At 47.4% G+C, this 23,129-nt stretch overlaps 1 protein-coding gene across 1 annotated transcript; it reads right to left on the reverse strand.

Annotated features, from left to right (window-relative positions):
- Positions 1-2,200: 2,200 nt before the first annotated feature.
- LOC144819273 (L-threonyl-[L-threonyl-carrier protein] 4-chlorinase-like) lies at positions 2,201-18,226 on the reverse strand. Its single transcript, XM_078677238.1, has 6 exons — positions 18,097-18,226; positions 17,049-17,265; positions 15,576-15,667; positions 12,478-12,617; positions 8,312-8,416; positions 2,201-2,330 (listed from the first exon to the last, which is right to left on the reverse strand). Exons 1-6 carry the CDS (start codon positions 18,224-18,226, stop codon positions 2,223-2,225), a joined length of 792 nt encoding a protein of 263 aa, XP_078533364.1. The 3' UTR covers positions 2,201-2,222.
- Between the last annotated feature and the right edge of the window lie 4,903 nt (positions 18,227-23,129).

Here is a 23,129-nt window from a genome sequence, read left to right on the forward strand (position 1 = left end):
GTCTCCTGCCACAGTGAGGGAGCCGGGCCTCTGACGCGCCACTGGCAGATGCGTGAGATATGTATTATCAGAAGAATCACCACTCCCGTTATAGAAGGTGAGAGGCCACAACAGGGGTCAGCAGGGAAAGCTTTAATTCATCACAGCGTAAGCATAATGCATTTCGGCGTCTGTAGCCTTCGTCGGATGCCGCTGTATTGTTGCTAGTGTATCCGTATATATATATATATATAGTCAGTCAATAAGACTAGAATACAATGATCGATATGCAACAATGCAGGCTTGTTAGTGAGGCCAGTGACGAAGAGGAAGGCTGTTGGTGGTCCTAGTGGGACGTCCCCTAGACTTCTATAATGAATTAAATTGATCTAGAGTTCCCTATGTACCGGCATGTACATGCTTAAAATGAGACCAGCTTCCTTGCCCCCGTCCAAAAAGTTCCCGTTGTCAGCAGGGTGAAGCGGTATGGGGACATAAGGAGGCGGCGTGTTTCATGCACATGGGAATAAGGAAGGTTCCCCTCAGCTATTTGTGGACCCGCCCCAAGCAACAGCCTCCAGACACAAAGATGAATAATGCATCCTGGGACTGGTAGGAGTTAAGACAAGCAACGAACTACCAGGGCTGCTAGCTCTTAGGCATATACCTTTAAGGAGCGGGACACTGAGCGACCTATCAGGAAGAATTGGAATAAATACCTGCGTCATACGAACCTTCCTGAGGGATGATGGAGGACCGATACTTGCCCCTGTGTGTGAATAAAGCAGTTTCCAAACTGTTCCCCAGCTGCTGGTCTCTTCACTTTTGCTTCGGTGGAGGTGTGGAGTTGGATATTTCAGCGCGGGATCCAGCAACGCGCCAAGAGGCCCCCGCTTTGTATAGTTGGTTCTGGACAGCTGGAGATAACGGATCTAATCCGGGTTACCGGAATCACCAGAGCCCCCCTGCCGGTTCGGGACTTGTCATGGCGGTGTAGGGGTTATTTCAGCCTCACCAATGGGTAAGGTTTGATTACTGCCTTGCCCCCGTCCAAAAAGTTCCCGTTGTCAGCAGGGTGAAGCGGTATGGGGACATAAGGAGGCGGCGTGTTTCATGCACATGGGAATAAGGAAGGTTCCCCTCAGCTATTTGTGGACCCGCCCCAAGCAACAGCCTCCAGACACAAAGATGAATAATGCATCCTGGGACTGGTAGGAGTTAAGACAAGCAACGAACTACCAGGGATGCTAGCTCTTAGGCATATACCTTTAAGGAGCGGGACACTGAGCGACCTATCAGGAAGAATTGGAATAAATACTTGCGTCATACGAACCTTCCTGAGGCATGATGGAGGACCGATACTTGCCCCTGTGTGTGAATAAAGCCGTTTCCAAACTGTTCCCCAGCTGTTGGTCTCTTCACTTTTGCTTCGGTGGAGGTGTGGAGTTGGATATATATATATATATATATATATATATATATATATATATATATATATATATATATATATATATATAGTCAGTCAATAAGACTAGAATACAATGATCGATATGTAACAATGCAGGCTTGTTAGTGAGGCCAGTGACGAAGAGGAAGGCTGTTGGTGGTCCTAGTGGGACGTCCCCTAGACTTCTATAATGAATTAAATTGATCTAGAGTTCCCTATGTACCGGCATGTACATGCTTAAAATGAGACCAGCTTCCTTGTTACATATTTCTCAACCTGGAATCATCTAGATGTGTTGAAAATCAAAAGTGGTACTGTTATCCAAAAAGTATTGATACATTTTTATTTTACTTTTGTAGACAAAGAATAGAAAAAGCCATTTGCACTTTTGACTGTAAATCTGTCTTCCAGCTGTATGTTTAGCTCAATAAATAAAACTTAATAAAATAGAATTACATATAGTCTGGCAGCTGAGATTCCAAAACAGGATGCAGGCTTGTGTATTCTAATGAAAGTGCAATGCAGTGAAAAAAGAAATTCACATTATCAATTTCTGAAACCGCAATTGTTTGTTTTATGGTAACAGTTGCAGCACCTTTTGGCCTACCATCACAACATTATTGTAGACAATATTGAGGCTCACTGCAAGATGTTAAAAAAGAGGAAATACATATTTGAACCTATAGGGCTCCATCTGAGATCAGGAATGAACCTGCACCATGCAGTAGTCTATTACTGGCATTAATGAACTACATGAAGAGAGAAACTCGTCTCATGATGATGCTCTGCACAAGTGTCAGAAAGTCTTGGAGAAAAAGTTGGGTGCATGATCTGTAAAGTGCTGGAATTCATCTGTTCCTGCAACAAGCACGGTGGCGGGGAAGGAGCGGGGGCGCTCGGGGTCCTGGAATCAGAGAGGAGAGAAGTGCATCAGAATGATTCAGAAGTGGGAGCATGCAAGACATTCTCATATACGACCTTCACTTGTGTCATCCATTGAGGTAGAAAATGGCATGTCAAGCAAATCTCTAAAACGTGTGCTCTGCAACAATAACTAACCATAAACCTTCCCTCTCTTTCAAAACAGCCTAAGAACCAACGCTAGCAAAATCCCCAAACTATCTTACATTCAAACCTGCCTCTCCTATAGAACAACCTAACTACCCAAACTATCTAAATCCCCAAACTATTGAACCTTTAAACCTGCCCCTCTTATATAACTAACAACCATAACTATTTAAATCCCGCAACTGACCTACAAACCTGCCCCTCTTATATAACTAACAACCAAAACTATTCTAAATCCCCAAACTATTGAACCTTCAAACCTGCCTCTCCTATACAACTAACGACCATAACTATTTAAATCCCCAAACTATTGAACCTTTAAACCTGCCTCTCTTATATAACTAACAACCATAACTATTTAAATCCCCAAACTATTGGACCTTTAAACCTGCCTCTCTTATATAACTAACTACCATAACTATTTCAATCCCCAAACTATTGAACCTTTAAACCTGCCTCTCTTATAAAACTAACGACCATAACTATTTAAATCCCACAACTGATCTTCACACCTGCTTCCCTCATATAACTAACAACCAAAACTATTTAACCCCTTCGACGCGCATGACAAAGCCAGCTCGTCATGGGCGTTACCTGCGCTACGCGCATGACGAGCTGACTTTGTCACGTAACGCGCGATTTTCAAAATCTCAGCGCACAGCGGGAAAACCCGCTAGCGCGCATGCGGTTAAGTCCCCAAAATATTGAACCTTCAAACCTGCCTCTCTAATATAACTAACAACCCAAACTATTTAAATCCCCAAGCTATTGAACCTTCAAACCTGCCTCTCCCATATAACTAACAACCAAAATGATCTGAATTCCAAAACTATTGAACCTTCAAATCTGCCTCTCTTATATATCTAACAAGCAAAATGATCTAAATTCCCAATCTATTGAACCTTCTAACTAACAACCAGAACTACCTAAATCCCCAAACTATTGAACCTTTAAACCTGCCTCTCTTATATAACTAACAACCAAAACTATCTAAATTCCCAAACTATTGAACCTTCAAACCGGCCTCTCTTATATAACTAACAACCAAAACTATCTAAATCCCCAAACTATTGAACCTTCAAACCTGCCTCTCATATATAACTAACAACCAAAACTATCTAAATCCTCAAACTATTAAACCTTCAAACCAGCCTCTCTTATATAACAAACAACCCAAACTATCTAAATCCCCAAACTATTAAACCTTCAAACTTGCATCTCTTATATAACTAACGACTATAACTATTTAAATCCCACAACTCACCTTCAAACCTGCCTCTCTTCTATAACTAACAACCAAACCTAGTTAAATCCCACAACTGACATTTAAACCTGCCTCCCTCCATAACAACCTAAACATGCACCTACTTGGCCCCACATTTATCAGAAGGTGTTTTCCCACAAAGTGTTAAACATGTGCAATTCTGAAGAGTGTATGTATGTAGTGTTTTGAGAAGGACCAAACTATCCATCGCCGCACTCTCTCGGCAGTTTTGGCTCAAATAACATTTCTATTGAGCCTTCATCAGGTCTTTCTAGCCACTTCTATCTTTGAACTGTGATAGAATTTAATACACCGATATCTTCATTGGTAAACAGTGCATGTTATACACATTACCAATCTGGAGTATGTCTTTGTGACAGTAAAAGACTTTAAAAAAAATATTATTTCTTATTCATATGTAACGTAACAGTTTATTTATCTTCACACTCAGACGAGAATCGCTGCCACTCTTGCTGTATTCTCAGTTGTTAAAACAGCGCATTGTCAAGACAAATCTCATTTATGAGAAGTGACGCATCGCTGCGTGAAAGCAGCGATGCGTCACTTCTGACAGCGCCCTTCTTGCGACATGATGGATTTGTCATATTTACTGTAGGACGCATCATGTTGCAAGGAGTTACAGATACGTCTGTATCTCTGACATATATGTAGGTGCAAAAGTGACGCAGGCTGGAGTGTGTCTCAAAAGTGACGCAACTCCAGCAATGTGTCCTTTCACATGGAGCAAGCCCTATGTGAAAGGACCTGCATCAGTCTTACGCCTGCTGTGAGGCAGGCATAAGATATTGATGCAATTGCATCCTAGGAGTGGCACAGTAAAATCTCATAGATTTCATTGCGTCACTTCTACAAGGCTTACTTGCGTGGGAACGCCCCCCTCCCCGCATACATTATACCTGACACAGGTATAATGTAGCACAGGGATTTACAAAGTGATGCATCTGCTTAGATGCGTCACTTTGTCAATAGGGTGCAGCAGGGGGCATGGTATACGTGGCCGATACATCACAAAAAGTGACGCAACGGAAGCGTAAAACTGTGGCAAGTCCACCTAATTAAGACCCTTAGTCCACATGGCCTTCAAGTAGTAATCCGCCTAAAACAAACTGCATTTAAGGCATCAGTCTTTAGATATATAGTAATTCGTGGTCTCTCGAAATTCTGATTAAGTCTCAGGGATTAACATGCTTTCTTGTATTAATGGTTTTAGGGCGTTAACAGGGTTTTTCCACTCTAAAAAGCTAGAGTTTACTAGGACATTGATGAAAAAATACTGAGGTATTGTTAAATTATAACCATTTCAATGACACATATTTAAATGCATTTCTTTGCAATTTGATATTTTTACAATTTGATAACATTTCAAAATTTGATTCATTTGATAAATTTAAGGTAGAGGTTCCAAGGGTTTTACCCATTGCCTGTCTTTCGGTAGATGTGTTATTACTTATGGCTTTAAGTGGTATATTCAAATATACAGTAAGAAATCAGAATGAAATGAGTGGTGTGGCTCACTGGTTAGAGGCGGCAGACCCGGAAGCAGAGGACGGCCCGGGACCAGGGTTCAATTCCCGACGTGGCAGGGTCGTGGACCAGGGTCAGCGGACTCGATAATTCTCGCTTCGGTGCCTACTCTAATGAGGGATCACACTCGGCAACTCTGGGCATTAGCTTGCCTCATCTCCACAACGGCCCCCCACATACACCGGGGATGCCTGGTTTCACCTTGGAGATACCCAGCAGGGATCATCTCACAGGGAAAGCCAGGACGGGTTCCCCAGTGGTCTACAGCGCTGGGACGCCCCATTGCTGGGGTAGCCATGCGCTTACAAGACAACATAACATAACATAACAATGAAAGCATAATTGAAGACATAACAGAGCCATAGTAAAAGGGGAAGTTTCATACGAATATGCTGACAGATTGATGTCTAACTGATATTAATTACAAGGTTTGTTTAGAAAAGCCCCTACAGTGTCTGAGTGCGGTCAGGAAATACCCAGCTTAAGAAGTACATGGAAAATGTGATTTTGAACTTTCTGGATTATGTCATAACAGAACCAAACTTCATAACTAAGATACAACAACAAATTACGAATACCCCTTCAAAATGAAATGCCTTCCAAAAACAAACTAAACCTTCAAGAAGGACTTAGTCCCAAAATACACTCTGAAAGATAATATCCAAAAACCTCAAAAATTATCTAATTTCCAAGGCTGAAGCCCATAAAACCAGCCACAAGGAAGTGTCCACTGAAACTAACCTTTTTGCAAAATCTAAAGCCCTTCATCATCAAATTAAGCTCCAAAATAACTTCCCTCCAAAACAAAAATGGCCCCCAAAGCTAACCAAAGTCCCAAATAGATCCGACCTTCAAAACTAAATAACATACAAAACTGAGGTCCAAATATATCAAAGAGTTGTGTTGCCCTCGTGCCACGCAAGGCCACCTTTCGTGGCTTGGTAAATCTAGAGAAACTGATTGGAGCGCAAATCGCTGCGTAGCATTACTCTGCTATAGGGAATCGTTCCATGGGTGGAGCATGTGTGTTCCCACGTATCACCCATGGATTTTGTCACATTCCCAGATTTACCATTAGTAGTAGACCTAGTAATGCAACAAGGAGAAATATCTTCATTTTGCCTCATTTTGTCCTCTTTCTGTGTGTGCTGCACTCTACAGTACACACAGAAAGAGGAAAATGCCTGAGGATTGTTTTTGTGCAGAAAGGTGCCCCTTCCTGCACAAAAACGATCCTGTCTGCAATTCAGGCACCCTTGCACCACGGCGCGCAAGTGTTGCTTGTGTTGGCGCTAGGCCGCACATTGTGCACCAGTGCAAGGAAAAGACAGAAATGTGCCATATAATGTAAAATACGGCGCATTTGTGCACTTTGCCTAGCACAGAGCAAGACGGCTAGCCGCATTGCATGATTTTTTCACGAATATGCCCCCGATTTTAACTATTGAAAATTCCTGATGTCCGATAATGCTGTTCTGTTACACACAAGTTTCCCAAGAGGGTCTGGCTCCGCGGCATCTCAGTGGGCGGGGTTTGTCGTATATGCAAACCCAGACACCAATGCTGCAGCAGCAGCCTCTGACCTCAGTACCTTCATCCCAAAGGATGGGGTTGCTCTGGAGGCTGCAGAGATGAGGGATGTAAACATCTGTCTCTCTGTTATTGGTAGACGTGAGGCAGAACATCACCTGCAGTAGAACCTGTTCCTGACCCAGGAAGCTCTGCAGTTCAAGCTGAGGTTTTGGAGCCCATCTTGAACTAGTGAAGCTGCCTCCAGCGCATCCCCCAAATGGAGTAGCCTTGGTGCCCAAACTGAGGTGCTGGGTTCAGCAAGCTAAGGATTATGGGTCTTACGTATGGGACTGTGATGTAGGGCAGCACAGCAGGGCTGTGCTGCCCTACGCCACAGTAAAGGGACAGGAATGCCACATATTTAAGCAATTTGGTGCATTCCTGCTCTTTCTCCCTGCGCTGGTGCCGTTTCGGGCAACATAACATGGTGCAAGGGTGCCTCTGTTGCATGCAGGATTGTTTTTGTGTAGGAAGGGGCACCTTCTTGCAAAAAACACAATCCTAAGAGGCGTTTTCATCTTTCTACGTTTGCTTGCAGAATGCAGCACACATAGAAAAAGAAAAATATAGGAGATATAAACATATTTCCCCTCACTATGCCTCACATGGGGAGGCATAAGTAATTTGCACGTTCCCAGGTTTACATGACTTTGTAAATCTGGCACAGCATCAAATTCCTTGGGTGTTGGGGATGGAAAACCTACAGCAATGCTTATCGAATGCCTCCTGGGAGCACAGTAATGCGACAGAGCAATTGCGCTGCGTCGCCTCCCTCGTGATTTACGAGACAACTCAAAGCAACGCATCATAAATGGCATCATAAATCTTTATGAGAGCCATACGTCACATATGTACCACTTTACAGGACCGGACTGGCCCTATTGGGCACTGGGCGTTTCCCCGGTGGGCCGGAAGGGTGGGGGCCGGTTTTAGACCAGCGGGAGGGGCATTTTTGTTACTGAGGGAAGGTTTTGCAGAAATACCGGCCCCCAGTAACAAAAGCGCAGCAGCAGTGTTTCCCACCACCATGCCCTATCTCTCCCTCGGAGGCCGGTCCGATGCAATTGCCAGGGCTGGTTTGCTGTCCCTGTCCAGCCCTGCCACTTTACGTGGTGCAAAAGTGATGCAGGGCTGTCATTAATAAGCTCTTCAGTCCATCAGAAGGCCTCTTCTGCCCATACAGCAGGAAGCGGCACCTGGGATCCAGACCAGATCCATCAGAGTGACCAGGGGAATGGTGGTTACTCTTTACTCAGTGAATGGTTATCTGAAGTTGGATGGACACACAGTACCGAGTAGAAATGCACGCACACACACACATGTGCATGGATGCACACACACAAACACATACAATCCACACCGTCACTCTTGTCCTCTAATAAATCCACTGACACACAACCACGCTCAGACAGTCTGCAGGAGAGGGTTGTACTCACCTCCACGGGGTAGACTGTGGTGGGAACGTAGCGAATAACGAAGCCACATCTGCGTCTGTGGGATGTGTTCGGTTCACTGGCGTGGACTGTCAGCCCGTCGTGGATCTGAAGAGAGAAATTTAGGATATGAGCAGTGCTTATCTGCCAAAAAGGTAAGTGCCAGCGCCCAATGTGTTACTCACTGGTCCACTGCAGCTGGCACTGCCCAAGTCACCTTTTTACCTTTAAGTTTTATCATTTCTTTTAAAGCTACCTTAAATAGTTTAGTGCTCCACTAATGAACATTGGTTAAAAATACACGCACACTGCCACCATGTGGTGGTTTCTCAAACATATGTGTCTGTGTTTACAGATAAGTGCCGATGCCAAGCCCCGGAAAACACAGGTGCAAATTAAGCACTGGATTTCGGGCACAGGAAAGAGAGGCAGCCACCTGAGGTGCACCTCAAGGGGAAACAGGGTACATTGTCCTGAGACACTCCAAGGGGAACTGTGAGCACACAGTGAGGGTGCACCCAAACGGGGAATCTGTGAGGACACAGTGTGGGTGCACCCTGAGGGGAGCTCTGAGTAGTCAGTGCTGGTGCACCCCCTAGTGGAGCAGTGAGTGCGCAGTGTAGGTGCACCTACAGGGAGAGCAGTGAGTCCATTGTGTGGGTGCACCCAAAGGGAGAGCAGTGAGCACACTGTGCTGGGTCACCAAAATAGGGAACCTGTGAGGACAGTGTGGATGCACCCCCGGGGGAGCTGTGAGTGCACAGTGCTGGAGCATCTGAAGGGGAAGTTGTGAGTACCCAGTGATGGTGCACAAAAAGCAAGGGCAGTGAGTACACACTGCTTGTGCACCCAAGGGGCACATGTGAGTATACAGTGTGAGATGTCCCCCTCTGGAACTGTGAGTGCACAGTGCTGGGGCACACCCGGGGAAGCTGTCAGTGCACAGTGCTGCTGCACTCAATTGGGGAGCTGTGAGTGCACAGTGCTGCTGCACACCGGGTTAAGCTGTCAGTGTACAGTGCTGGTGCACTCATTTGGGGAGCTGTGAGTGCGCAGTGAGTTAACAGTGCTGGTGCATCCACAGAGGGAGCTACGAGTGCACAGTGTGGGTGCACGCATAGGTGTACATGTGAGTACACATCGTGGGTGCACCCATAGGAGAGCAATGAGTACACATCGTGGGTGCACCCATAGGAGAGCAATGAGTACACAGAGCTGTGAGTGCACAGTGCTGGCACATCCAAAGGGAGAGCTGTGAATAAACAGTGATGGTGCAACCCAAGGGGAGCTGTTAGTACACATTGCTTGTGCACCCAAAGCGGCACATCTGAGTAAACAGTGTGGGTGCACCCCCCGGGGAGCTGTGAGTGCACGGGGAAGCTATGAGTACACAGTGCTGGTGCATCCCTCGTGGAGCTGTGAGTGCACGAGGAAGCTGTGAGTACACAGTGCTGGTGCACCCCTCTGGGAGCTGTGAGTGCAAGAGGAAGCTGTGAGTACTCAGTGCTGGTGCATCCCTTTTGGAGCTGTGAGTACACAGTGCTGGTGCACCCCTCGGGGAGCTGTGAGTGCACGGGGAAGCTATGAGTATACAGTGCTGGTGCACCCCTCTGGGAGCTGTGAGTGCAAGAGGAAGCTGTGAGTACTCAGTGCTGGTGCATCCCTCTTGGAGCTGTGAGTACACAGTGCTGGTGCATCCCTCGGGGAGCTGTGAGTGCAAGGGGAAGCTGTGAGTACACAGTGCTGGTGCACCCCTCGGTATGCTGTGAGTGCGAGGAGAAGCTGTGAGTACACAGTGCTGGTGCACCGCTCGGGGAGCTGTGAGTGCAAGGGGAAGCTGTGAGTACACTGTGCTAGTGCACACAAGGGAGGAGCTGTGAGTACACAGTGTGGGTGCACCTCCGGGCGAGCTGTGAGTGCAAAGTGTGGGTGCATGCCCAGGGGGAGCTGTGAGTATACAGTGTGGATGCACGCTCAGGGGAAGCTGTGAGTACACAGTGTGGGTGCACACAAAGGAAGAGCTGTGAGTACACAATGTGGATAAACACAAAGGAGGAGCTGTGAGTACACAATGTGGGTGCACACAAAGGAGGAGCTGTGAGTACACAGTGTGGGTGCACTCAGTGGAGGAGCTGTGAGTACACAGTGTGGGTGCATGCCCAGGGGGAACTATGCGTACAGTGTGGTTGCACTCAATGGAGGAGCTGTGAGTACACAGTGCTGGTGCACCCTCAGAGGGAGCTGTGAGTACACAGTGCTGGTGCACCCTCAGAGGGAGCTGTGAGTACACAGTGTGGGTGCACTCAATGGAGGAGCTGTGCATACACAGTGTGGGTGCACTCAATGGAGGAGCTGTGAGTACACAGTGTGGGTGCACCCCAGGTGGAGCTCAGAGTACACTGCTGGTGCACATCCGGGGGTGCTGTGGATGCGCTGCTGGTGCACCCTCAAGAAGGCTGTGAGTATACCTGGCTGTTGTCCCCCAGGGGGTTCTGGGGCTATGGAGTGCTGGAGAATTCCAAAGGGGAACTGAATACATAGTGCTGGTGCGCCCCCAGGGAGACCTGTGGGTTCACAGTCCAGATGCACACTCAAGAGCAGCTGTGGCTACTTAGAGCTCCCCTAAGAGAACACCAGCCTTGAGTACACAGATTATGTAGTGCTGGTGCACCACCAGGGGTATCTGTGAGTACACAGTGCTGGTGCACCCCCAGGGGTAACTGTGAGTACACAGTGCTGGTGCAACCCAAGGGGAAGCTGTGAGTACAGTGCTGGTGCAACCCCAGGGGAAGCTGTGAGTACACAGTGCTGGTGCACCCCCAGGGGTATCTGTGAGTACAGTGCTGGTGCAACCCCAGGGGAAGCTGTGAGTACACAGTGCTGGTGCACCCCCAGGGGTAACTGTGAGTACACAGTGCTGGTGCAACCCAAGGGGAAGCTGTGAGTACAGTGCTGGTGCAACCCCAGGGGAAGCTGTGAGTACACAGTGCTGGTGCACCCCCAGGGGTAACTGTGAGTACACAGTGCTGGTGCAACCCAAGGGGAAGCTGTGAGTACAGTGCTGGTGCAACCCCAGGGGAAGCTGTGAGTACACAGTGCTGGTGCAACCCAAGGCGAAGCTGTGAGTACAGTGATGGTGCAACCCCAGGGGAAGCTGTGAGTACACAGTGCTGGTGCACCCCCAGGGGTAACTGTGAGTACACAGTGCTGGTGCAACCCAAGGGGAAGCTGTGAGTACAGTGCTGGTGCAACCCCAGGGGAAGCTGTGAGTACACAGTGCTGGTGCAACCCAAGGGGAAGCTGTGAGTACAGTGCTGGTGCAACCCCAGGGGAAGCTGTAAGTACACAGTGCTGTTGAAACCCCAGGGGAAGCTGTGAGTACACTTTGCTGGTGCACCCCCAGGGGTAACTGTGAGTACACAGTGCTGGTGCAACCCAAGGGGAAGCTGTGAGTACAGTGCTGGTGCAACCCCAGGGGAAGCTGTGAGTACACAGTGCTGGTGCACCCCCAGGGGTAACTGTGAGTACACAGTGCTGGTGCAACCCAAGGGGAAGCTGTGAGTACAGTGCTGGTGCAACCCCAGGGGAAGCTGTGAGTACACAGTGCTGGTGCAACCCAAGGGGAAGCTGTGAGTACAGTGCTGGTGCAACCCCAGGGGAAGCTGTAAGTACACAGTGCTGTTGAAACCCCAGGGGAAGCTGTGAGTACACAGTGCTGGTGCAACTCCAGGGGAAGCTGTGAGTACAGAATACACAGAGCTGACGCACCATCAAAGGAAGTTGTGAGTACATAGGTTGGTGCACCCCAGGGTAAGCTGTGAGTACACAGTGCTGGCGCACCCTCAGAGGGAGCTGTAAGTACAGGGAGTGCACAGTACATGGGCACCCCTAAGGGGGGTAGTGAGTACACAGTAATGGAGACGAAAGGCTCACTATGGGAAGGGTGGTGCCATAAATTGATGGATGTCTTGGCCCCACCCCCTTCTCAGCTGCCTCATTTATAAGTTGGGGGGAATCACTGGTCTGCCTGACACCCACAATGCACCGGACTCGAGTATCATGGCTTTTCATGTCACTTTGTGATGTTGCGGTAACCCCTTGTTTGCCTGTGGGAATAACCACAACTGTGAGACATGAGTCCAGGAAACGACCGAGCGCTGTGAACTCACCGACATCTGCCCAGCCTGGAGAGGACACTCCACTGCCTTCTCTGCATCCACCAGGTGCCGCGGAATCTCCTGATTGGTTGACAGCATATTCCCCGGGGTCATCGCAGCGCGGTGCTCCAGGACACCTTGTTTGTGACTTCCTGCAGAAGAAAGGGGGGTTGGAGTGAGGGGGGCACTGATTCCTGGCCTGGGTACTCACCCAGACCCCGCCTCTGTCTACAAGGAGGTGTAAGTCGTAGGCCACACCTACAATAATTATACACACACTTACCTATAATTATCATGTGTGGTAAAATCGTTTCCGTGGAAAAAAAACTGTGTGGTAAAGGCATGTGTGGAAAGACTGCCTTGTAAAGGCATGCATGGTAAAGGCACGCATGGTAAAGGCACGCATGGTAAAGGCATGCGTGGTAAAGGCATCTGGTGGTAAAGGCATTCGTGGTAAAGGCTTCTGTTTGGTAAAGGCACGCATGGTAAAGGCACGCGTGGTAAAGGCATGCGTGGTAAAGGCATCTGGTGGTAAAGGCATTCGTGGTAAAGGCTTCTGTTTGGTAAAGGCATGCGTGGTAAAGGCATGCGTGGCAAATGCTGCGTGGTAAAGGCATCTGCATGGTGAAGGCATGCGTGGTAGAGGCTTCTGTGTGGTAAAGGCATGCGTGGTAAAGTCATCTGTGTGGTAAAGGCATGCATGGTAAAGGCATGAGAGGTAAAGGCATCTGCATGGATAAGACGCATGGTAAAGGCATGTGTGTGGAAAAGGCATACATGGAAAAGACTGTGTGGTAAAGGCATGCGTGGTAAAGGGACCTGCGTGGAAAAGGTGCGTGGTAAAGGGAACTGCGTGGAAAAGACGCGTGGTAAAGGCACCTGCGTGAAAAAGATGCATGATAAAAGCATGCATGGAAAAGACGTGTGGTAAAGGCATGCATGGTAAAGGGACCTGCGTGGTAAAGGAACCTGCGTGGAAAAGACGTGTGGTAAAGGTACCTGCGTGGTAAAGGAACCTGCGTGAAAAAGACGCGTGATAAAGGCATGCATGGAAAAGATGTGTGGTAAAGGGACCGCATGGAAAAGACGCATGGTAAAGATACCTGCGTGGTAAAGGCATGAGTGGAAAACATGCATGGTAAAGGCATGAGTGGAAAAGATGTGTGGTAAAGGATGTTTCCCATCTAACAGAGGACGAAGGCAGCTGAGTAAATATAGAGCCATCTCTGAACACTGGGCCGTACAGCACAGACCGCCCATATCGGCCAACATCCTGCCCAAGAAAGCGGCCCACAGCTGCAACTCAGATACCAGCTCAGCGCCCATTGCCCGAGTGCCCCCTTACCAATCCGACCCTGACACGGATCCCTCTGAGAACACAAGGGCGCGCGCAGAGCAGCATGGAATTGCTCCATCCAGAGATGTAGTTGTGGCCCACGTGGTGCTGAGGGCGCCAGGACCCGCCTGTGGAGCCCGAGTTCTGTAACCCTCTCCCACGACCCTATGTCATGACAGAGAGGCTCCCTGGTTAACAGATGGCCTATCTCCCACGCTGTATAGCCCTGTCCCAGATCCCTATGTCGTGATACTCGGGCTCACTGTAAAGCGATACAGGTCTTCCATTCTGTATACTTCTCGCCCACCTCCCAATGTCATGACAACGGTATTTACTGGCGAAGAGATGCACTTTCTTCCCTTCTGTGTAACCCCAAACACTGAGGCTCAAAGGTGCCGCGAGCCCATGCTTTGCAGCCCTAACACAGTGCCCTTTTATAGTGGCACTGGGGCTCATTGGTAAATGCATGAACCATCCCCCTCTCTGTACAGCCTGTCCCAGATCCCTATGTCCCGACTCTGGGGCTCATTGGTAAAGAGATGGCCTATCTATCTATCTCCATTGCTGTTAACCCTGTCCCAGATTCCTAGGTGATTACATTGGGGCTCACTAGTAGAGTATTAGCCCATCCTGTGGTAAATTAAATATTACCCTGGCATAATTTCTAGGCATTAACAAGTAGCATGTATCAAATGAGAGGCAGAGAGTCAGTGGTGTCCAAGTTAAAAGGGCTTTATTCCAATAACTCAAGTTAAGGGAGAATCTGTTCCATCACCACTGAGGTTCAGGAAGGGTCTTCTAACATTATTTACAAAGAACAACACATATATACATTTTTCCTTGTACATAGGGAGGAGCGCTCCAGGCAGTGCAAGAAAGAAAGAGATAAGAGCATGTGGGCGTGCATGAGGGTGTACACTTGATGAGTCACAGGTGGGTGATAGGTGGGTGGCTACATAGAGGAGGAGTTACATGGCAGGCTGGAACTTTGCCCTACTTGTGCACGCAATTTGATCATGACGTGCAATTGACGTGTAACTGGGAGGAGAGCTGACTTTCAGTCTAGTAGAGGGATCTTTAGTGTCAAAGCGACCAGCACCTCTGGTACTAACTGATATCTTAAGTCAGGGGATGTATTATCTGAAGCAAAGGTTGCTCATCACTAAGAATCAGAAAAAGCATATATTTCTTCGTTCATTACATGGGGGCTGTGAGCTTTCTACAGATGCAAGTACTGTAATTTCATTTAAACAGAGACAGAAAAGCTGGGCCCTATCTCAGCAGACGGGTTCTGTTTACCTTTTTCACCGGGCATGCAGATAACTGTTAAGCAAAATATACTGTCTTGGCAACCCTTGCTCAGCTGAGCTAGAAGTATGCGAGGTCAGAGATACGTAACTGCAGCTTTCAGTGTGTCAGGAGTCATGAAAACCCTAATTCAGAAAGTGTCTCAGACTGAACCACAAAAAGGGTTCATTACGATATTTATTTAAAAGTGCACAAATGCAAATACATGAGCCTTCATGTTAGCTTAACGTTTGGGAAACATGATGACAGGCATCTTAATGCAGGACGTGATTGCAGAGGCCTTGTGATTCAGGCCACTAAGAGAAATATGCATGGGTGACATGCACATACATGTAACATAGGGTACACGTAGGGGGCATCTTGGTCAGGCAAAATTTCATTTTCCTCAATCCCCCAATCTCAGCCAGTCAGTGTTAAAGCTCCAGGCTGTTGTGATGCTGCTTTGACTATAGAATTGTATCCATACCTGGAATAACCTGCAGGACACCATTCTCTGCGTCTACGTCATCCAGGGCAAGCCACACTGAGGCCACCGGGCCCCCCTCGAAGCCCCAATACCTGGAAGTAAAAGGAGGAGGACGCTGTCAGCCAAACATCCGCAAACCCCAGGGCATGATGGCACATGAGGGCACAGGATAGGACATGAGGGCACGGGATGACACATGAGGGCACAGGATGACACATGAGGGCACAGGATGACACATGAGGGCACAGCATGACACATGAGGGCACAGGATGGCACATGATGGCACAGGCTGGCACATGAAGGTATAGGATGGCACATGATGATACAGAATAAAACATGAGAGCACAGTATGGCACACGAGGACACAGGATGACACATGAGGGCACAGGATGACACATGAGGGCACAGGATGGCACATGATGATGCAGATTAACACATGAGAGCCAGCCGCGGCCCGTGGAGGGAGTTGCGGTGAGGCAGGCAGGCGGGGGAGGGGCATGGTGGGGGGTGATAAACACCGGAATATGGATGATTACAGGTAAGTAAACAATTACATTAAGAAAACACATTTCGTTCCATGTCCTGCATCGCAAAATGCAATGCAGGGCGCGCTATGAAATTCGTTTTATTAATGTAATTGTTTACTTACCTGTAATCATCCATATTCCGGTGTTTATCACCCCCCACGCTGTCCCTCCCCCACCCCGCCTGCCTGCCCCACCGCAACTCCCTCCACGGGCCGCGGCTGATGAGAGCACAGTATGGCACATGAGGGCACAGGATGATACATGAGGGGACAGGATGGCTATTAATGGCACAGGCTGGCACATGAAGGCATAGGATGGCACAGGATGAAACATGATGGTACAGGAAAATACATGAGAGCACAGTATGGCACATGAAGGCAAAGGATGGCACATGAGGGCACCGGATGGCTATTGATGACACAGCATGGCACATGAAGGCATAGGATGGCACAGTTCGAAACATGAAGCACAGGATGGCACATGGGGGCACATGCTGGCACAGAATGGCACAAGAGGGTACAGGATAGCACATAAGGGAAGAGGGTGGCACATGAGGGCACAGAGAAGCGCATGAGGGCACAGGATGGCATAAAAAGAGCATAGGATAACACATGATGGGACAGGATGGCAGATGAGGGCACAGGATGGTGCATGAGGGCACAGGATGGCACAGGGTGATGTGTGTCTGGTAGTGCAGCCAGCCCCATGCCCTCTTGTACTAGCCTAGACGAAAGATGTTGTAATCTACCCTGTGTGTGCCCCTGCCAACCCGCCCCTGTATTAAACACCCTGTGGTACCCCGAGGGCGTCCGTTAATCGCACCGCGCCAGGCTCAGGTGGCAGGAATGCCATCCTTTGGCCTTTCCCTTGAAGTACAAACAGACACATCACACCAGCTGGGCCCTCCCCCCCCTTCCTGGAGCCAGGACCCCGCAGTCTGACTTAATTGATGTCCTGGTGCCAGGCCACGTAGGGGGCGCTGTTCCCTCGGTGGGCCACGTCGGAGGCCGGGTATTTACAGATAAACCTGGAGTCCAGCAGGATCACGTGGGGCCCCAGCACGGCGGTGATGGCCCGGAGGGCGTGCGGGTGGGTGGCGAGGCCCAGCACCCACGGCAGGCGCAGGTGGGCGTTGTGCAGGCTGTACTGGCTGTGCTCCTTCCCTGCGGGGCGAGAAAGCAAAAGACACACAGATGATGGGCGGAACGCAGAGCAAATCAAACATTCACCCCAGTCAAGAGATCTGGGTTAAATCCATCCTTCTTTTGCTCACCTTGCCACCCCCGTTTATACCCAGCCTGCAGGGGACACACGGGGGGGGGGGGTTAGTCTCTGCACCGAGAAGCCTCTAAACTGAGGGGCTTATATATGGGAATGGTGGCACGGAGCAGCGCAGCAAAAAAAATCCCTGTGCTGCCCTACGCCACTGGGAAAGGGCAGGAGTGCGCCATATTCATCCAATAATGTGCATTCTTTTCCTTTCTCCCTGCACTGGCGCCGTTTCTGCAGCCTAACGCCAACGCCAACGCGGCACCCTTGAGCCTGTGTTACATAAACAATCCATAGAGTCTTTTTCCTGTTTCTAGGTGTCCTGCAGAAAGAAGCTCTCATGGAAAGAGGAAAAACAAGTAGAAATAAACACATTTCTCCTCGTTAAGCCTCACCTGGGGAGGCGTAACATTTTGACGCATTTCCAGATTTAAAAGTCCTTGTAAATCTGAGAATGCATAAAAAACAATGAGGTGCGTGGTAACACCCACGCAACGCCCATGCAACGCCTTCCGGGCGCAGAGTAATGCAACGTAACTATTGGTGCTGCGTTGCCTTACTCCATATTTGTGAAGTCACTCCGTGCCACGCAAAGCGGCTTTGCTGGCTTCATAACTTTGGCTTGGGGCTCTGCCACGTGCATGTACCACTTAGCAAGGTGCAAGCATGACGCAAGGTGCTCATAAACAAGCCACGAGAGATGAGGCTGCCCTCCCTGAACTTACCAAACTCCTCCTCCAGCTCCTCGAAGGCCCTCCTGGCGCCCTCCAGCTCCTCCGGGTCCAGCACTGGCACCGCCGTCAGGAAGCCCCGGGCCTCATAAAGGGTCTTCACGTGCTGAGGGTCCGCCTTCATGACGAGGGCGAGGACTGGGACTCGCTTCTTGTGCCAGGGATGGGGTCTGCCGTCTGCCTCCTGAGAGCTGAGCCCCAGATGTGGATATGTTCCTCAGGCACCGGAGCTCCAGATGTTGTCCTTCACCTCCAGCGGTGCTGATGCTGCAGGCGTGATCTTCTGGCAGGTGCTCCAGATGTGGACCTGTGGATCCCAAGGTGCTGGAGATTGTGTACCCTGGTATTCAAGAGCTCCAGATGTGAGTGTTCCCTCCTGCCCCTTGCAGTGCTGGAGCTCCAGATGTTGCTGGGGGTCACTGCCGCTGGTGTCCACCCTCCTCTGCCTCGGCATCTTATATAGAGCCGCTCAGACCCACCCCTCTCCTCCGCCCCGGGCCGGGTCTGCACTCCCATGTCACCACATCCTTGGGCTGCTTTCGCTTTCTCACTTTAATCCCAGCTCATGACACCGCGGCCACTGACATTGTGTAATCCTGGGCATGTCAGCAGCGGAGGAGGCATAGGAGAGAAACTGTAGACGCCAGCAAGGACGTTTCCTGGTGGTGGTCCGTCCAACGGGGCTGCAACAATGGGGTACACGAGGGAGTCGTACAGTGATGCCCCCAAATGAAGGGACTTTGAGGTGTGTATGTATAAATAAACATTCCTTATTTACACTGAAGCCGGTATCGGGGTGTTACCGGTCCGAGGGGCTCCCGAGAGCTAAAGCTGTGTCTAGGCCAGACCTGAAAACAACAGGTCAGTAAAAGCAGTAGTGAAAGGCGGGAAAGTACATCTGACCTCATGGGAACTGATGTCTAATACGAGAAGACGAGGAAGTGACGTTCCAAAGCTTTGCCACAATTACATGAGGAGAGGTGAAGCCATGACGTGAAAGGGATATAACGACCCTAGGATAAGTGCAGCGCCCACACCCCAAATACAGCCGTCAGACACCAGGCGCAGACACCACAGCTGACAGGCCGGATACAGACGTCACACACAAGATGAAGAGTCTCATATGTGGGTGTGGCATCCTGGCTATGCAGCCTGTTGCTAGGTAGGCACATGCAATGGAATGCTCTGTACAGATTCTGTGCTTGTTATGTTTGGAGTATCTAGACAGTTGATCTTGGACTGTACTGCTGGTGACTACTTATCCTATGGATGGGATCCTTATTATAATAAATACTTAATTCAACTATAATATACCTTTGGACTACTTTACATTTGGCGACAGGATGGGATTTATGAAGAATTGAGGAAAGGATCCCAACAAGGACACAAGGACATCATTTTGAAACTTTAAAAAAAAAAAAAAGGTACTGTGTTTCTTTGTTCCATTTCACTGGAAAGCTTAAAGCTGCTCAGGGCTGTTGGGTATTTTAAAGAAATTTTTACTTCATGACATGTTTGGCAGTCTACACAGCGCTGTTTAGAGATTTAAAAAAAAAACAAAAAAAAAACGCTGTTTCCCCTGGTTTATTTTGACTTGATCTGGCGCGTCGTGTGTTTCATCAGTGTGTCTCTTTAGACATTCAACTGGCACACTGTACTGTACTGTACGCAGCATATGCACTTCAACCTGCCAGCGCTTTGGTCTGCCGGCGCACTTTGAAGTACAGCGCGTTTCTGCAGCGCACGTTCGTCTGCCAGCACCATCTCAACACAGCGCGTTTCCTCAGCGCTCTTCAAGCTGCCATTGCGACGCGTCTCTGAGGCACACTTAAGCCTCCCAGCGTCCTTGTTAAAGCCCCAGCCTAACATCGGCAGCCGCTACTGCATCTTTTGAAAAGGCAAAGACTCACCGCATTTTCTTCTCGAACGCGGCGTTCGCTCACTGCAGCAGCACTCTGGCAACAAAGGGCACCATTGCGCACTCGCTGACAAGGAGCGTCATGACGCGGCTTCCACAGTGACACAACAACTTCGTCTTCCAATACACAGATTCGTCATAGGCGATTTTTGCTCGTTTAGAGATTGGAGAATTGCAGATTCATCAAACTTTTCATTTAACTCGTTTTTGACCCTTTTAAAGCGTTCTAACTGTTGTTTCTTCAAGGGAATTTATACAACAACAGATATTGACACTGAGACTGTAAAAAAAAAAAAAAAGAGAAAGAAGAAGGAAAGAAAGAAACAATTATTCTTTGAATGTGGTAACCTTCTTCCAGAATGTTTTCATAATCCTGCATTTTACTTTCAGGTTTAAAAAAAAAAAAAAAAACTGCTATATTTATTCATTGTTTATAGTCTAAGAAAACATTCCTTAATACTAAGTTAACCTGCTTACATTCTTTTCTCATATAGCCTCTATATCAGTGTACACATAATGCAGAATGTCACCGCTCCACCCTTCTTTTTGCAAAATCCAGGAGATCCTCCGATTAGGTGGAAAAAGTGGTGCAAAGTGTTTGAAAGATATGCAAAAGTTTGTGGGGCTAACTTAAGCGCGGAAAGGAAAACAGCTTTGTTATTACACTGTTTAGGCACAGAGGGCCAGGAAGTATTCGATCATCTCCCAGAGATACAAGATAGGAATCTTAACGAGTATGAAATTTGCATAGCTATGTTAGATAAACATTACCTTCCGAAAGTATCTACTATCTTAGAGAGGTATCATTTTGGTCGCAGATTGCAACTTGAGGAGGAAAGCATAGAGAATTACATAACTGCGCTAAGAAAATTAGCTTCATCTTGCAAGTTTGCTGCCTCTACTGACGAAAGAATAAGGGATCAGTTCATGCTAGGTTGTAGCATTGAACGTGTTAGAGAGGAACTATGGCAAAAAGATGAACCTGATTTAGATGATGTGATCACCATAGCCAAAAGGATTGAACATTCTATTAAATGTGTAGAAGTCATAAAAAAGAATGGGGAAAGTAAGAACAGTAGCACTGTTAATCTTGTCAAGACTCCGAGTACAACTAGGGAAAATGCTGGCCAGAAAGGTAATACGAGGGATGTAACTACCAACAAAACCCTCAATACTAGACCAGATAAAAAGTTTGATTTTACACAAGTGAAATGTTATAGATGTGGCAAAATGGGTCATTTTGCAAACGATAGACAATGCCCTGGATGGAAAGCTACCTGTAGCAAGTGCAAAAGAAAGGGACATTTTACTATTGTTTGCAAGGGAAGGGATTACAAAGGCAAAGTTAATGAAATTTATTATGATTTTGATGACACAAATGATTATTATGAAAATGATGAGAATGTTGATTGTGGTCAAGTTTTGGTTCAAGTAGTTTTTGGTCCACAACCAAAGAATTGTCCTATTGATGAGATTTTGGTCAATGGTCATCCGGTAAAAGTATTATTTGATTCAGGTGCCAAGATCACCATTGTTGCAAAAGAATTTTATCTCAGGTATTTACAAGGTAAAATTAAAATATTTCGTCCAGATATAAAACCACTTGCATATGGTAGGAAGCCTATAGAGATTTTAGGATTCTTCTTAGGAAACATTAATTATAAAGAGAGACTTGCCAACTCGAAAATCTATATTTCACAAAAGGGGGACAATATCTTGAGTTGGTTTGTTCAAAAGGATTTAGGAGTAATGCTAGATCCCAATTCCTCTCCCCCCATCATCTTAAAAGAGTTTCCCTTTGTTAACACTGATTCAATCAACATAAACCAAAATTGTGATGAGTCCTTTTCAGATAAATTAAGAAAGGATTTTCCTACTGTCTTTACTGAAAAGTTGGGTTGTTTGAAGAAGTATGATCATCACATTAAGTTGAGGAAGGACGCCATACCTGTTTGTAGTAAAGTACGTACTGTTCCCGTTACTGTTAGGGATCAAGTTAAAATGGAATTGGAGAAATTAGTTAAGGAGGGCATCATAGAAGAAGTTGAAGCAACCCAATGGGTCGCTCCAATTGTGGCCGCCAAGAAATCGGATGGCTCTCTTCGTTTGTGCATAGACCTTAGAGAGTTAAACAAAAATGTGGTGGTAGATCACTACCCTTTGCCCAAAATTGCAGACATGTTAATGTTATTAAAAGGAGCAAAGGTCTTTAGTACGGTGGATTTAAGATCCGCCTATCACCAGATAAAGCTTGATGAAGACTCAAAAGATTTGACTGCATTTGTAACACCATTTGGCATTTTCGCTTTGTGAGGCTTCCTTTTGGGCTAGTATCAGCTGCCTCAGTTTTTCAAAGAGCTTTGGAGGGTGTCTTGAAGGGTTTGGAAGGTGTGAGGGTGTATCAAGATGACATCCTGATCTTTGGAAGTTGTGATAAAGAGCACGATCTGAGACTGATTGGAGTTTTGCAACGTTTGTGTGAAGCCGGTCTAACAGTGAAATTAGAAAAGTGTAAATTCAAGAAGGACTCCATAGATTATTTAGGACACACAATCTCAGAGGGTGGCATTTCACCAAAAGCTGGTCTAATTAACACTATGATGAAGATGTCTTCCCCTAAAAACAAGGAGGAATTGATTAGTTTTTTAGGTATGGCTGAATACTATAACAAATTTATATGTGGTTTTGCTTCACTCTGTGCTAGCATGAGATTGTTATTAAAAAAGGGATCTGACTTTGTATGGAGTGATGATTGTGAAAAAGAATTCATTGCGCTTAAAGAAAAGTTGAACAATGCTCCCAAATTGAATAGTTTTGATCCTGAGAGGAAATCGGTTCTAATAACAGATGCAAGTCTAAAAGGATTAGGGGCAGTCTTAACGCAAAAGATTGAAGGGAATGAAGTAGTCATTTTGTTTTTGTCAAGGAGTTTGAGAGGTCCAGAGCTAAGATATTCTGTAGTAGAGCGTGAAGCACTAGCGGTTTTTTGGGCAATAAAGAAATTAAAGAATTTTTTGTGGGGAAGTACTTTTGAAGTGAGGACTGACCACAAACCATTATGCGAAATCTTAAAAACCAAAGGAATAGATGCTGTTTCCAGTAGAATCAC

The sequence above is a fragment of the Lissotriton helveticus genome, chromosome 2_1 (assembly GCF_964261635.1).
Source record: "Lissotriton helveticus chromosome 2_1, aLisHel1.1, whole genome shotgun sequence".
In the NCBI taxonomy this organism is placed as follows: Eukaryota; Metazoa; Chordata; class Amphibia; order Caudata; family Salamandridae; genus Lissotriton; species Lissotriton helveticus.

Excerpts from the sequence above, each read along its gene's own strand:
- LOC144819273 (XM_078677238.1), bottom strand. The coding sequence starts at position 18,226 with ATGAAGGCGGACCCTCAGCACGTGAAGACCCTTTATGAGGCCCGGGGC. Across the intron at positions 17,266-18,096 it reads GGAGCTGGAGGAGGAGTTTG|GGAAGGAGCACAGCCAGTAC; the intron begins GTAAGTTCAGGG and ends CTCGCCCCGCAG. Across the intron at positions 12,618-15,575 it reads TGTCCTGCAGGTTATTCCAG|GAAGTCACAAACAAGGTGTC; the intron begins GTATGGATACAA and ends TTTCTTCTGCAG.